The sequence below is a fragment of the Eretmochelys imbricata genome, chromosome 24 (assembly GCF_965152235.1).
Source record: "Eretmochelys imbricata isolate rEreImb1 chromosome 24, rEreImb1.hap1, whole genome shotgun sequence".
Lineage (NCBI taxonomy): Eukaryota > Metazoa > Chordata > Testudines > Cheloniidae > Eretmochelys > Eretmochelys imbricata.
Window position 1 is genome coordinate 7,963,310 of NC_135595.1, and position 15,704 is coordinate 7,979,013.

The 15,704-nt window shown below is 53.8% G+C and overlaps 1 protein-coding gene across 1 annotated transcript; it reads right to left on the reverse strand.

Annotated features, from left to right (window-relative positions):
• Window positions 1–913: 913 nt before the first annotated feature.
• On the reverse strand, window positions 914–11,388 carry LOC144279406 (cathepsin K). Its single transcript, XM_077840899.1, has 8 exons — window positions 11,264–11,388; window positions 8,778–8,904; window positions 7,064–7,186; window positions 6,116–6,271; window positions 5,567–5,785; window positions 3,682–3,847; window positions 2,010–2,115; window positions 914–1,832 (listed from the first exon to the last, which is right to left on the reverse strand). The coding sequence occupies exons 2-8, from the start codon at window positions 8,901–8,903 to the stop codon at window positions 1,733–1,735; spliced, it is 996 nt and encodes a 331-aa protein (XP_077697025.1). The 5' UTR covers window position 8,904; window positions 11,264–11,388; the 3' UTR covers window positions 914–1,732.
• Between the last annotated feature and the right edge of the window lie 4,316 nt (window positions 11,389–15,704).

A 15,704-nucleotide genomic window follows, 5' to 3' on the forward strand; every position in this document is an offset into this window, starting at 1 on the left:
GTCACAAGCACAAAGGGACTCGTTATTGTGGCTGCTGGTTACAGACCGGCCCTGTGGTTCTCTCCAGCTCTTCATGCTGGGCTGCCTAGAGTTCTCACATGTGGCTTTTTTGTGTCTCTAACATTGGGATAATGTTTACCCACTAGAGCTGGTCAGAAAATGGTTTCTTCTCCCCCCATGGAAAATTTCAACAGTTTCATTGAAAAAAAAATCAAAAGGCAAAATAGTTCAATTTGGAAATGCTTCCATAGAGCTCATGGGAGTAGTAGCTCAGATGCCTCCTGCCTCCACTCTTCTCTATAGGCTGACTCCCTACTCAGACTACATATCCCATGATGCATCATAATCTCCCCTCTTGGAGTGGTGAGGCCAGGCATCATAGGAGTCCTATGGCCATGGTGCATCATGGGAGTTGTAGTCCAGCTGAGGAGCATGGGGCAGATGATGCAGCTGGACTACAACTCCCATGAGGCATGGTGGCAGAGGTCAGAATCTATATTGTTCCATTTTTAGGCATTTGTTTTTGTTTGATGAAAAACATCAAAGCTTTCCATGGGAAGCAGGCAGAGACTCTTTGCAAAATATTTCATTTGGTCAGACATCCAGTTTTCCACCTACAGTTTGGATGCAAAGGTTTTGACCGGCTGGGTTAGCCACCTCATCTGGCAGCGGGGGCCCCCATGTATTTGTAATGTTTTCAAACAGCATTGAGCTCCTCCAACGGCAGGCCCAAGGGAATCATGGTCGAGGCTTAACAGGACTGGCAAGCAGCGAACAGGGCCGGGGCGTCACCTCACAAGGCCCAACCTGACACCAAACCGGGAGGTCAGGATTTGTGGACGCCATTGGCAACCTTGAATCAGTGCCCTCGTAACAATTCAGCCGGGCTACAGAGCAAACCACCAAGCACGGGACGGGTTATTCCCAACTGGGTTTATTTAAAAATAAAATCATGTCAGTCTCACCAGAACCTGGCACACTGGAGTAGGGCTGCAAGTGTGCATGGGATACGGAGTGGGCACAGTGGTTGCCATATGTGCCAAAACACAGGCAAAGCATCCTCCCCTTCCAACCCCAGCGAGGCAATGTCTCCAGTGGAACGAAGGACAGACAGGACAGGGGGAACATGAAGCCACCTGCAGAACCTCACTAGGAGGTGGGATCCAGGCAACCTCCCCGCACTTTGCTGATGCATCCCAAGGTTTCAGAATCTGGGTTACGCGATCCCTCTCACCTGTGTGTCTCTGTCCCTATAGTGGGGGGTGGGGCAGGACAGAACTCAGCAGCAGGGCGTGCATCATACGGGCTGCAACGGACTGCTGCATACGAATGAGGGACGTTGGGGCCACGGAGCAGATCCAGGATTTAGGAGACGCGATGGCTATAGTTCTACAGCTCATATGGGTAGAGACCTGCTCCTCTGGAGCTGCTGGGTGAGAGTTCTAATCCCAGCAACAGCGTCTGTGTTCTTTTACCCACGCATCCCAGGGAGAGGGAGATGCTTACGTTTTGGGGGGTGGGGGTGGGGGGGCTCATAGAGCAGGGACAATCCCTCGTCAGACTTTGCAGATCAAAAAAGAGAAGGGCAGAGTATAAAAATGGCAAGCACAAAAGGCTAGTACAGAAGCCGAGGAGGAGACAGCCCCGGACGCTGAGTCAGAGATGCAGATACTCCACGATGCCAGCTCAAAAATCCAGCCGCTGCTTTGGAACAGTGCTCGGGGCAGCGGGCTCACATCTTGGGGAAGCTGGCCAGGTTGGCGATGCCGCAGGCGTTGTTCATGTTCCGGGCCATCAGGATATAACCCTTGTTGCCCCAGCCCTCTCCCCAGCTGTGGAGGGAAAAGAGAGGGAGTGAAAAGCTCTGCCAGGATTCACTGGCCCTTCCCCATTTCTGTAAGATCACCCTGGCCCAGTGCCACCTTTCCTCACCACGGGGCTCCTGGCAGAGGCTGCGGCTGCACTCGGAGGCAGGTGCCCTTAGAAGGCACGGGCTGGCGTTGCATTACCTGTTCTTGACGATCCAGTGCTTGCTGCCCTTCTGGGTGCCATATCCCACGGCCAGCACTGCGTGGTTGATGTTCTCAGCGCTGCAGCTTTCATCGTAGTACACACCTGGCGGACGGAGGGCAGGAGTCACTCGTGGGTATAACAGCACTTTGGGACATAGGAATCGCCAGACTGGACCAGCCCCATGGCCCAGCTAGCCCAGAATGTCGTCTCTGATAGCGCTTCTGAAGAAAGCGCAAGAACCCCACAGTAGGCGGATGTGGGATAATCTGTCTGCCATGTTAGATCTCATCCTGGTCTCTAATAACTAGAGCAAGGCTTAAACCCATCCCCCACTCAGTTTCCCCATCTATACAATAGGAATAATGATACTGACTTCCTTTGCAAAGCGCTTTGAGATCTACCGATAGCCCCTACCTCTCATCTAGGGCCTGTTATTATTAAATCCTGAAGCATGAGGTTTAATATCCCTTCCAAAAATGGTGAGCGTTAATGGCGACAACTCTGGCTGCGCGTGTTATCTACATAAAGGTCTAATCTCTTTTGGGATCTTGTTAAATTCTTGGTCTCACCACCTTCCTGTGGCAATGAGTTCCGCAGCCCAATTACACTCGGTGTGGAAAAGACTGGAAACCAAGTGCAAGTTGTTAACAGTGAGGGTGATTAACCGCGGAAACAATTTACTGAGGTGAATAGTGGATTCCCCCTCACAAGCAATTTTACAGTCAAGGTTGAACTAGACAGCCTAGCTTAGTAAAACAGCCCAAGAGGAGCTAATTCAGGGAAGCCCTACGGCTTGTTTTATACAGGTGGTCAGACTATCAGAGCAAATAATTATTTTTTGTCAAGGTCCAAATGTCTTGATCAAGGTGCAGTCAAAGGTCCAGATTCCATAGAAAACAATAAGTAAATAAAAAGATTTGGGAGTCCATTCAAAAAATGTCCGGCAGTCCAGATTTGGGCCGCAGTCCGCCTATTGACTACCCCTGTTGGATGATGACCGTGGTCCTTGTTGGCCTTGGAATCTATTTCCTTTTAATCAGTTTCAAATTTGGCCACCTTTTAAATGTCATCAGCTGTCCATGCAAAGCATTACAATCAATGCTAGCTGCCGTTAGTTGTTACGCTGATTGTTACAAGTCAGCCCATTGTAAAGCAGGATCCTCACCCTGCAGGCAGCTTGGACTTGCAAGCACACACACACACACACACACACCCCCACCCTGTCCAGGGAGTTCCTCACCGGACAACTCCAGCATCATTAGCATAGAAGGGGCACACTACACACAACTCACTGTGTGGCAGAAGCTATCCCAGAACCCAGCTCCTGTCTGCTCTGCCTGTGCGTTAAAGATCAGCTGGCACTTCGCATTAGATCAAGGGATGCCCTTTGTCAAAATTCCTCCTCCTCATCTGTCTGCCCAGCGGCTGCCTTCCACCCCAGAGGTGGCTGCATTTCCGTGGCATCTGCACAGCCCAGGGTGGAAGATGTGATGATGATGGAGTGGGATGAAATGCGGAGAGTGGGGTCTTACCCTCCCCTCGATGCCCAACATACCTGAGACTCCCTTCCCACCAGCAAAAGCCAAGGCGGAATAGACCCCACCCTATGGGCAATCCCGATGAGTCTCTACTCATCACCTGGGGCTCATTAGGTTCCACTCTTCCTACCTCTGCTGTAGAACTGGAAGGAGGACAGGCTGGCATCAATGCCCACAGACACAGGCCCCACCCTGGCCACAGCTCTCTTCAAGGCCTTCTCATTCCCTTCTGGGATTTCCTTGTACCCACGACACTTGGCGGCTTTTCCGGTAGGGCTGTACATGCAGGTTTCATCCTGCAGGGGGCAGAGAGCGCAGCCGGTGATGTCACCAATAGGGCAGGTTGCAATTTCACCGTCAAAGGAGGTTTTCGGGGGAAGGAAACTGGCTGCTTTGTTGAATCGGAAATTTCCAGGGGATTCTGATTTTGTCTCCGTTTTATAGTGTTTTTTTTTTTTTAAATTTTATCCCCCCGTTTTCTGCAACCAAAACTGAAAAGGTCTGGCTACTGTGAGAGAAACCTGCGGGTTTGACCGACCAGTTGACATTTTTCAGTGTCCGGTTGCAAAAAAAAAACCCCCAAAAAACCCCCTAAAGTTAAAATTTTGGTTTCCAATAAAAACTCTGAGAACTCTGCGGAAAACAAAACCTTTTTCAATTTCATCCAAACTTTGTGCTGGGGGAAAAGAATAAATAATTAGAATTTCCCAGCCAGCTCTCATGATCAGAGCCAGGCAAGGGCAAAATACCCGGGGGGTGGGGAGGTGGGAGGAGAGTTGCTTTATGCCCCTGATACCCCAGGAAAACGTCCTCCTCCGTCATCCCGATCAGGAGTTTGGAACAACTGTCCTGGGGAGACAAGGACACCTGCAGAACCCATCCCGGCTTTTAGGGGAGAACTGCCCTGCTGGGGCACTGGACTGGGTCAGTACGCAGCGGCCTGGAGACGCTGGAGAAAGCTGCTAGCTCTGTAAGGAAGCTGCTGGCTCATTCCTGGGCAGTGTGTGAACCGTAAGCGAAAGGTCCAGCCAGCAGGGAGCTCCCACGATCTCTCCAGCCCAGAAGCAGGTAGCGTGACCAGAGGGGGCCGCTCAGGAGGAAGTAGCGGCAGCCGGGGAGCTGGCTGCAGAGGAACGCGGGTCGCGTGGGTGTCAGGAGTGACAGGTTGAGAGCCAGAGTGGGGGACAGCTGGGCTGCGGGGGGATCAGTGACCTGAGCTGGCGGAGAGCCAGGAGGCTCAGTTGTGAGTCGAGCTGGGCGAATAAGTGATTTTTCAATTCAGGTTGAACCAAAATCTGAATTTTTTCTGGTGTTTTTGATGAACCGAAGCAAAGCACTCGGGGCTGGTCCGTTCAGGGGAGCGGAGCCTGAAAACGGGGGCTCCCGCCTGCCAAGGGCGTGCCCTGGCAGGGCTAGAAGTCATGGGAGGGGGGGCACAGCACCACCATCACCACCGCTTGGCCGAAATGATTCACGTCAAAATCAGGGATTGTTTCACCTCGACCAAAACTGCATTTTTCCTGGAGTAAATTAGGTGTCCTGGAAGTGCTGCCCAGGTCTGGCGAGGAGCCCTGCCCCATCTCAGGAGCTCTTACACCATGGCACAGCTCCCTACAGCAAGCGTCTGCCGGAGACGTAGAGCAGCTGCCGGCTAAGCTCCTCCTGGTCCTACACAAGTGGGCAGGGAGCGGGAGGCGTCTCGTCAGGGCAGAGCTGGCACAGGTTATTTCCCCAGCGGCAGCAGGAAGTCAGTGGTCACTAGAGTCACCATCTAGTGACTGCCCCTTATCTGGACTGGATCAAGCCAGCTCCACTCACTGCCATCCTCTGGGCAAGAAGGTGCGAGTCCCCCTCTCCCAGCCTTGCAAAATTCTACTCCAAGGAGTTAGCGGCTGCTTTGCCCTCAGTGCCATGGGGAGCAGACCTCACGCCTGGACTGGTGCATCACCATAATCCCTCCCCCTCTGCCCCCATCTCTGTCACCAAGTTGATAGAGCCAAAGCCGGTGCACTGACCTGGCCGATGTAGGGGTAGGAGTCCTCCGAGTCAATGCCCCTGTTCTCCTTCACGTACTCGAAGGCGTTGGTCATGTAGCCGCCCCCGCAGCCGTCATTGTTGGTCACGCAGTCGACCAGGTTCTGAGGGCTGAGAGACAGCATCTTCCCGGTCTGCCGCTTGAGCTGCCCCTCCAGGGCCCCGACGGAGCTGAAAGCCCAGCAGGAGCCGCACTGGCCCTGACACACAGGAGGGAAGATGGTCAGAAATGAGAGGCTGTTCCTAGCCCGAGGGGCAGAAGAAGCAGAGAGGGAGAGCAGAAAACAGCCAGTATTTGTGATTATTCCCCCCACTGATATGTAAGGATCTCACAGGAGTCAGATCTCCATCACCCTGGCCTAAATCCAGAGCCACTCCACCTCTGTGGAAACCAGCTCAGATCCCGGCCACCTGCTCTCTGAGCTGGTCCTGAAAATCTTGGCCAACAAGCAAAGTGCAGTGTAGGGCAGCCGTACGGTTCAACCGGGGAGGACAAGGAAGCGCCGACCTTGGACAACAGCACTGCTTACCTGGTTCTTCACGGGCGTCACGTAGCCCTTCTTCCTCCAGTCCACCGAGTCCGGCACCCTCTCCTCCCAGTCGGGAACGTAGACCGTGTCATTGCTGGGCCCACGCGACGGAGGGACCTTCAGCCCCGTCATCTTCTGCACCACCTCCTCGCTGGTCTAGGGAAGGAGAGGCGGACGTTTGGCAAAGCTGGGTGCTGGCGGACAGTTTTGTAGTCGCCGTTTGGCGAGAGCTGCCGCGCGTGGCCCAGGGCAGGAGGGGCCGTGAACCAAAGGCACTGCCTGGGGAATTGCACGGTAGAGGAGAACTTTAGTGTGTCTAAACCTGCCAGGCTGGCGCACGCCCCGGCTGGAGAGGAAACATGAGCTTCCACCAAGAGAGAACTCCCCTCTCTTGCCCTGCCATGAACAGTGTTTAAGCTGGTGCAGCACGGACGCAGGGGTCAAAGTGTACAGACGCGGAAGCAGGTCGTGCCCCTATGGTCCAGCAGCCAGACTCGGTGCCTGGACAGATGGGGATAGGAGCAAAGCCCCATGCTCAGACGCTTGGCGAGATCTTCTTCCCCACCTCGTTAGCATATGTACTGCAGCAGCACCTTCACGCACTTTCACTGGGCTGGGGCAGGGGGTTGGGGTGAGGGCTCCGGGGTGGGGCCAGGTGAGGAGCCCCGTGACTCCCCCGCAGGAGCCGGACCTACTGGCACCAGGACAGGTAGGGACTAGTCTGCCTCAGATCCCACAGCACCGCCGACCAGACGGTCATTGGTGCTGACCGGAGCCGCCAGGGTCCCTTTTCAACCAGGCGTTCCCGTCGAAAACCAGGCATCTGGTTACCCTAAGCCGAACTCCCCAGCGATGATCGTGGGGCAGACGGACAGATGGTAACGCTGCTGCAGCACCGTGGGATAATTCACAGAGGATCCGGAATACCCCGGCATATCATCCACCTACCATGTCCCCCAGGTGGTTCATGGCCAGTTCGTAGGTGTGGGTGCCCAGAGAGAACTCCAGGTTGTGGGTGGCGATGTACTTGAGGTTCTTCTCCCAGATCAGCCGCCGCGAGAGCTCGTCCATCTGTGAGGCAAGGAGGGTTCAGGAATGGAAACACACCAGGCTATTGGATGCCAAGGGCCGGACCCTGCTCAGACTCCCGCCGGCGCTAGCATGGGGAGCTACAGCAGGGTCTGGAGCCTACGTGGTGGGGGTGAGAGTTATCGCTGTCCCAGTGCACCACAGAGATCGAGAGCTCTGAAATAGAGCCTCCCATATTGCCCTGGGATGGGCAAGGTGATCTCCCGGGTCTTGAACCCAGGCCTGGGAGTCCCCAGACACCTGCCACATCCTGGCCTCCACTCAATGGCTACTGAAGCCTACTGGGCTATAGCCCCAGCCAAGGCACCACCCCTGGGAGCTCTGATTGGAAGATTGCCCAGCTCCACCGATTGGTCCAGCTATGCTGTTTAAACCAGAAGGAGGAATAGGAAGTTTGTCTGAGGAACCAGGTAGTTTCCAGTTGTGGTTGCATCAAACCCTGCTTGGGGCTGGCCCCCACACCCAGTCATATTCCTGGTTCCTGCTCTGCTCCTGTTCCCACCGTGCTCGCCCCCGGTGACCATTCCCGGATCCCACCCTGGCCTCGGACTTCTGCACCTGACTCCTGCGTGATCCTTGGCTCTGGCCTTTGGCACCTGACCACGGCTCTGACCCCCAGCTTCCAGTGCTGGTTCTCCCTCTGGCTTGATCCCTGGCTCTGGGAACTGGCAGCTGACTGGTGCCAACCCTTGGCTTCGATCCCCAACGTGTACCCCTGCTCCATCCACTAGACCTGACTGCCTCTACCCCAGTCCATAAGAGCCAGTCAACATCCATGCAACATCCTGGTGGCGCACAATTGCTTTCAAGCTTCGGAGAATTCCCCAGGCTGGCCAAAGCAGTAACAAGTGGTTGGGGGTGCCGCAGCAGATGGCCCTCGCCTTTTGTGCCAGCGGACCAAAGTTCAAATCCTGGACGTGCCTCGTGCAGGGGATAACTCGGGACCTCTGATGCAGGAGGTCAGGCTTAGTGGCTCATTAGGGTCCAGTCTAGCCTTAAGCTCTAGTCCTACGTTCCCCCAGGGTCATGCAGCCTCTTGGCCTTTCCCCATTGCTAGCTCCTACCCTCTTTTGGGGGTCTCCCATAACCCCTCTGCCACCAAACTTCTAGCCCTACAAGACCCGCTCTGCCCATAACCCTAATCCCTCCACTCCTTACCCCTCCAGGGAAGGGGAATCTCATTGCCAGTGCCAGGCACTCCATCAGCCACTCAAAAACCAGCTGCCCCGTTCTCAAAAAATCTCAGTGTTCCAGCTACAGGAAAGCCAGAGGCCTGACTCTCCACACCCATTCGTGCTGGGGCAGAGTGGGTGTAAAGTGCTACCGGTCCCCCTGATGTGGCAGGTCTCTGCAGTGGTGCGAGCAGCGACCACATGAGGGCAAACCAGCCCCACGGTCTTTAGCAGAGGAGACAGACCTCGGCTCTAGATCCCCGTGCGTGCTAGCGGGGCGACGGCTGCTTTTGGGGCCTGGCCTGCTGAGCGTTCAGCCCCACAGCTGTGCTGAAGCCCACTGCTCCCCCAAGCGTCCTGACCCGTATGGAGCTGCCGGACTCCTGCCCCACCCTGGGTACCTTGCCGTTGTACTCTTTGCGGTAGGTTTTCTTCCATAGCTCCCACTGGGAATCCAGCGCCTCCTCTGGGTACACGCTGGCCTTCACTGCTGGGAGCAGCAGGGCTAGGAGGCTGATCCACCACATCCTGCCAGGGCGGAGGGGAAAGCCATGAGCAGGGCAATGTAGGAGGGCAGCATTGGACAGGTTAAAGCGATACGAGACTCCCCCCTCCCCCCACCCCGACGACCTCCAACCACACAGGGTCAATACAGATCCCCATGGCTGTAGAGGTTGCATACCCTGCATGCACAACGCATGGCAAAATGTGGGCCAGGTCCCCCTCTAGTGGCCAGTCCGCATAGAGGATAACTGCCTACTACAGCTGCCAGAGCTGCCCTTTTAGCTCAAGCGGTGGAAGTCTGGGTTGTGGTTCTGAAAGTTTGGGTTCAAACCTGGCTGATGACCCGCAGGGGAGGGGGTGTCATTACACCGGCAGGCGTTCGCACCCTGTTCTAACACAGCTGCAGCTCAAGTGATTGCCTCCTGTAGATTACCCCTGCGGCTGCAGGTCGCTGGGGCTTAGCATTGCTGGGGGGAGGGGGGTGGGCTCCGGCCCTGCCCCGTTCTGCACTGTGCCTGCTCCGTGACTAGAGCAAGGACTTTGCTCCTGAATTCTGGTGACATGGAGCCCTCGGAAGCACTCCACTCCCCGGACCAAAAACGCAAAGCCTGGGCAGGGGGAGGGTTTTACATGGGGGCGGTCAATGAAAACCTCAGTGTGAGGTAGGCTCTTCTTTCACCAGCCGGATCCCAGCCCCTGGACTCCCAGCTGGCTGGGACAGCCTGGTCGGATGCACAAGCAACCATCACATGAGCCCCAGCAGCTGTTTCCCATTAGGGCCTTTTGGCAGACGCCTGGGAGATTTTGGAGGAATGCAGGGCAAGCCGGCTGGGCTCGTTAACTCGGCTCTACGGCAGCTCGGCCTGGCGTAGGCCGGCCCAGGATAAAACCCATTGCAGCTCATTGCTGCCTTAGCTCCCTCCTGTTCAAGGCATTTTCCACAGGCAGGTAACGTTATTGCCACCTTACAGATAGGAAAACTGAGGCACAGAATGAGGCCCAGACTGGCCTGAGGTCTTGCAGCAAGTCAGCGGCCTTGCTGGGAACAGATCCCAGGTGTCCTGGTTGCTGGACCAGTTGCTCTAACCACTGGACTGCCCTGCCTCTTCTCAAGCCTGCTATCCCCATTTCCCAACTTCAGAAATGCAGGGCAGCGTGGGGAAGGGACGTGTCCCAGGGGCACGGAGCTGGGTGTAGAATGCAGGTCCCCCAACAGGCGCTCCTGCCCTCGTCAGCTGCCAGGATCAAGCCCTGAGCTCCACGAGGAGTCCTTGTGGCACCTTAGAGACTAAAATTTATTTGAGCACAAGCTTCCGTGGGCTAGAACCCACTTCATCAGATGCATGGAGTGGAAAATACAGGAGCAAATATAAATACATGAAAAGATGGGAGTTGCCTTACCAAGTGTGAGGTCAGTCTAATGAGACAATTCAATTAAGAGCAGGATAAATAACTTTTGTAGTGGTATCCTCCCTCAGTATCCTCATTTTTGCTGATACAGACTCACACGGCTTCCACTCTGAAACCTGTCACAGCCAGCGTCATCACCGCTCTGTCACGCTTGCTTCAGTGCCCTCTGCCCGCGTCCACCCTCCAGCCCTGCCCGGCACCCAGCGTGCCAGTGACCAGGGATGAATGGACGGCTCCTCCCGCTCTGCAACCCGCCTTCCCCGTGCTGAGCTCAGCTTGCTAAACCCCTCTTCAGAAATCAGTGACCCCCAGGGCGGTATAATGGCTGGAGCACTGGACTGGGCACAGAGCACCTGGTTTCTGTCTCTGGCGTGATCCTGGGGGAAGTCACGTCTCCCTCTCCATGCCTCAGTTTCCCCTCTCTCACCTTTTATCTGCCTGGTCAATTCTGAGTGGAAGCCCCTGAGGGCGGGGGCTGTTTCTCACTTCAAGTATGCACCGGACCTAGCCCAGTGGAAGCCCTGGCTCTCCAGGAAGGCCTCCAAGTGCTCCCATAAAACTAACAAGCCAGACTCCCCATTCAGTTTACAAGCCGGGCTATCAACCCGGGATTCCAAACTGCTTCCATTCCCCTGGGCCTGGGGGAAGTTCAGCCCCAGCAGCAAACTTCTGAAACTGCCCCAGGCCTCTGCTGGTCGGTCCAGATGCTCAGGGGAAGAAGGAAACGAAAGCGAACAAAGAACCTATTCCGAGACCAGCAAAAGCTACTGCCCGGGGCTATGAAACCTCTTCTGCCCCCCAGGGAAAGCTCTGTAATCTGGGCCACAGGGCACAGGCAGGAGAATCTTTCTGCATCGTACCCCACAGGCATGGGGCGCCAGCTTCGGAGCGAGCAGACCCAGCAGCCCTGGTGGCTGTGTCTGGAGAGCTATCTTATCCCCCTTTGCTGCTAAGGAGGAAAGCGGGGCCTCACCTGTAAGTCGTGGCTGCTCTCGGATACCAAAGTTAGCAACCTCTTCTCCGTGCCCCAAAGAGACGCCGAGCAGAGATGAGAGCCGGGATGCTGCAGCCCTGCTTGCCTGCTAGTTCTTTTTATGCTGGCTGGATTGAGGAAGTCGGGCAGGAAGCTGGAAAATATGGGCTGTCAGTTTCATGCAGGGTTTACTCAGATTTGCATATGGGCCTGGCGGGTGGGGGAGGCCTGCAGAGTGCGGAGCTGGCTGGGTGTTCGGTTTCACATGACCTGCAGCTGCCTGCAGAACTTAGTCACCTCTCACCGGGCCTTGTCCCCTGGGGAGTCATTTGCACCTGGACAAAGCGGGTGCAGGGGAGAACTTGGGGGGGAGGGCGTGTCTATCCCTCCCCCAAAGCCCCAGGAGGACACAGATTTCCTGAGCACACACCCCATCACAGGGTGCACAATCCACGCCCTGCCCCAGATTGGGAGGGCGCTTATCACCACCTGGGAAGCCCAAAGGGCCCTTTGCTTTTAATGCCACCCCAGAGTCACAGGTACTGCCCCTACCGAATCCATTAGCAAGGCATGGAGGGTCCTAGCCAAGGAGGTCTTGAGCACCCTGCGTTTCCTCTGGCTTTGGGGCAGGTCACCCCTTGCAGGATTAGTCCCAGATTGGCCTGGTTGTCAGCCCCGAGCACCCCTCATATAAGCTGCAGTTTATCAGAGCTGCGGGCACGTGGCCCCTGGGCCATTAAACCACATAACTAGCTGCAGGAGTCACTTGGGTCAACACAAGGCTCGACCTTGCCCCCATGGCTCAGCACGCTACTTGTGTGATGCTACCTCTTAGCAGAGGCACTGGGGGATTGACCCAGCGACCTCAGAGCTAAGAGAACAGGAGCGGCAGCTTAAGCTAAAACTCTACACACGCACTCCTCTGCCCCCAGCCACACATCCCACCCAGACCAGCCGCGGGACCAGGCTCTGTCTGGGGGGCTTCGAGCTCCAGCCCCCTGCTGTCTGCCCCGGCCCCCCACCCCACCCCACCTCCCCCGGCCCCCGCTGCCTCCCCCGACTGCCCTATCCACGGCTTAATTTGTCCCCAAGCTTGCTGGGGCTAAGTAAATCTGCTGTGAAAAGTGATACTCGTATGTTTGTTAATATCACTTTTCACAACAGAATTACTAGCTTGCAATAAGTACATTACAATGAGTTGGACGTGTGGATGTGCATAATTTATTTGTTTTTCCTAAAACTAATCAAGTATTTTAGGAACAAGTGTGAGCGGCCATCAGCCAGAGGTGGTGGCCGCACTCTGAGGCCACCAAATAATTTGTCCCTAAGGAATCAGAAAAAGAACAGGAGGACTTGTGGCACCTTAGAGATGAAAAAATTTATTAGAGCATAAGCTTTTGTGGGCTACAGCCCACTTCTTTGGATGCATAGAATGGAACATAGTAAGAAGATAGATATGATTTCATATATATATATATATATATATATACACACACACACACACAGAGATAAGTTGGAAGTTGCCATACAAACTGTGAGCGGCTAATTAGTTAAGATGAGCTATTATCAGCAGGAGAAAAAAAACTTTTGTAATGATAATCAAGATGGCCCATTTAGACAGTTGACAAGAAGGTGCGAGGATACTTAACTTAAGGAAATGGATTCAATATGTGTAATGACCCAGCCACTCCCAGGCTCTATTCAAACCCAAGTTAATGGTATCTAGTTTGCATATTAATTCCAGCTCAGCAGTTTCTCGTTGGAGTCTGTTTTTGAAGCTTTTCTGTTGCAGAATTGCCACCCTTAAGTCTTTTACTGAGTGGCCAGAGAGGTTGAAGTGTTCTCCTGCCAGTTTTTGAATGTTATGACTCCTGATGTCAGATTTGTGTCCATTTATTCTTTTGCATAGAGACTGTCGCTTACAGACAGCCCCCAAACCTGAAGCAAATACTCACCAGCAACCACACATCACACAACAAAAACACTAACCCAGGAACCTGTCCTTGCAACAAAGCCCGATGCCAACTCTGTCCACATATTTATTCAAGTGACACCATCATAGGAGCTAATCACATCAGCCACGCCATCAGGGGCTTGTTCACCTGCACATCTACCAATGTGATATATGCCATCATGTGCCAGCAATGCCCCTCTGCCATGTACATTGGCCAAACCGGACAGTCTCTATGCAAAAGAATAAATGGACACAAATCTGACATCAGGAATCATAACATTCAAAAACCGATAGGAGAACACTTCAACCTCTCTGGCCACTCAGTAAAAGATTTAAGGGTGGCAATTTTGCAACAGAAAAGCTTCAAAAACAGACTCCCAATGAAAAACTGCTGAGCTGGAATTAATATGCAAACGAGGTACCATTAACTTGGGTTTGAATAGAGCCTGGGAGTGGCTGGGTCATTCACATGTTGAATCCATTTCCCTAAGTTAAGTATCCTCGCACCTTCTTGTCAACTGTCTAAATGGCCCATCTTGATCATCACTACAAAAGTTTTTTTCTCTTGCTGATAATAGCTCATCTTAACTAATTAGCCTCTCACAGTTTGTGTGGAAACTTCCAACTTATCTATCTATATAATCTTACTATATGTTCCATTCTATGCATCCGATGAAGTGGGCTGTAGCTCACGAAAGCTTATGCTCTAATAAATTTGTTAGTCTCTAAGGTGCCACAAGTCCTCCTGTTCTTTTTGCGGATACAGACTAACAAGGCCGCTACGCTGAAACCGGTCATTGAGGAACCAGAGAGATCCAGCAAACGTGTTCACTCTTGCTCTCCACCTCTTATTTATTAGGTGCACTACAGTAACACTTGGGAGCCCCAGTCAGGGAGCGGGCCCCCAGGGCGCTAGGCACTGCACATACAACAAATAGACAGTCTGTCCCCCAAAGAGCTTCCCGTCTAAGTAAATGCATTAGCTAGAAAGTCAGTGCCTGGGAATTTCAAAGCTTCCCCAAGGACTGGATTAAATTTAAACAGGAACCTGGCAACCAGCTCATCAGCTGCTTTGCGCATCATCCCAGTCTGAATGACTCTTATCCATGCGTCCTGTGGCCTCCCCTTCAAACTGGTCAGAAAACCTCCCTCTTATTCATACAAAAGTATAGCGTTCCATACAGACACGAGCCGCTCAAGGTGACTCCAATGTCATCTGCCCAGATAATCTGATCTCGCGCTTTTCATCTGTCGGTCACAAAGGGCTTCACAGTCAAGGTCGGTATCATTATCCCCATTGTACAAATGGGGAAATGGAGGCACAGAGCCAAGACACGACTCGCCCAAGGTCGCCCAGCAGGTCAGTGGCAGAGCCGGGTCTTTGGAGTTGCAGCCCAGTGCCCTTCCCACTAGGTCGCACTGCCTCTGGCCTATCTTCTTGGTCTTTCATTGCTCTATAGCTTGTGGAATCATTTCGACCAGGGCAAAAAACGCTGCCATATTAAGTAGGCAACATTTGACCTCGGTTTTGCGCTGCTGTAAACGACTGCATAAGCGATGGAGAACTGTACCATCCTGCCTAGTTCTATTAGGCTGCTCTACAATACAGGGGTTTAACCTGGGGGCAGCGGGGATGACAGCAAGGTGTCAGGGGGGCTCCACTCCCAGAATGCTGGATGGGGGGGCACCCAGGGCTGGGAGGGGGCCCTGGCTGGATGAGAAGCCAGCTCTGTCCTGAGTGTTATGACAACTTCTAGTGTAGAAGGCAGAGCAACGCCCAGTGGCCGGCGGTTGAAGCCACACAAATTCAGAGTACGAATCAGGCATCAACTTTTACCAGCGAGGGTGATTGAACTGCTTCCCCACACCTTATCTTCTCACACAGTCTGGCTGCCTCTCTGGAAGGGAGGTGTTAGCCGGACAGAGGCTACTGGGCTTTATCCAGCAGCAACTGGGTGAAGTTCTCCAGCCTGTGCTCTACAGGAGTTCAGACGAGATGATCTAACAGCCCCTTCTGGCCTTACCGTCTACTGATCTGTGAATAAGCAGGAGGGACCAGCTGCCTTTTTCCAGAGAGCAAAATAATTCCATGTCACCCTTAATTAGACAAGATACCACGCTGCTGTACGGACACAGACTCAACAAGCCACAAAACCAGGGCCCAGTAAAGACAGAGACTAGGTGGGTCATACCCAGCCATCAGATCTGATGGAACGTAGGAAACAATAAATGCATACCCTCCATCTGGAGAGCTGAGTGTAGGTCGGCCCTGCAAACCGGTGGGGGACTGCAGCTCAGGTAGGCCCAGCAGGGCTAGCTTTAATACAGCTAGCGTGGCTAACGGTAGCAGCAAAGATCCGGCCGGCATGGAGCCTGGTGTGGACCAGCAATGCGAGTACGTACCCAGGTGTGTATTCTTTGTGTACACACAGGGAAGTTAGATAAAAAAATACATAATTCCTCTCGCTGGAAGGTTGCAACATAACG

Bases quoted from the DNA above. Each gene is read 5' to 3' on its own strand.
- LOC144279406 (XM_077840899.1), bottom strand. From the start codon at position 8,903: ATGTGGTGGATCAGCCTCCTAGCCCTGCTGCTCCCAGCAGTGAAGGCC. The intron at 6,272-7,063 runs GTAGGTGGATGA...CTCCTTCCCTAG, and splicing joins TGAACCACCTGGGGGACATG to ACCAGCGAGGAGGTGGTGCA. The intron at 2,116-3,681 runs GTAGGAAGAGTG...TCCGTCCGCCAG, and splicing joins CTTCCAGTTCTACAGCAGAG to GTGTGTACTACGATGAAAGC.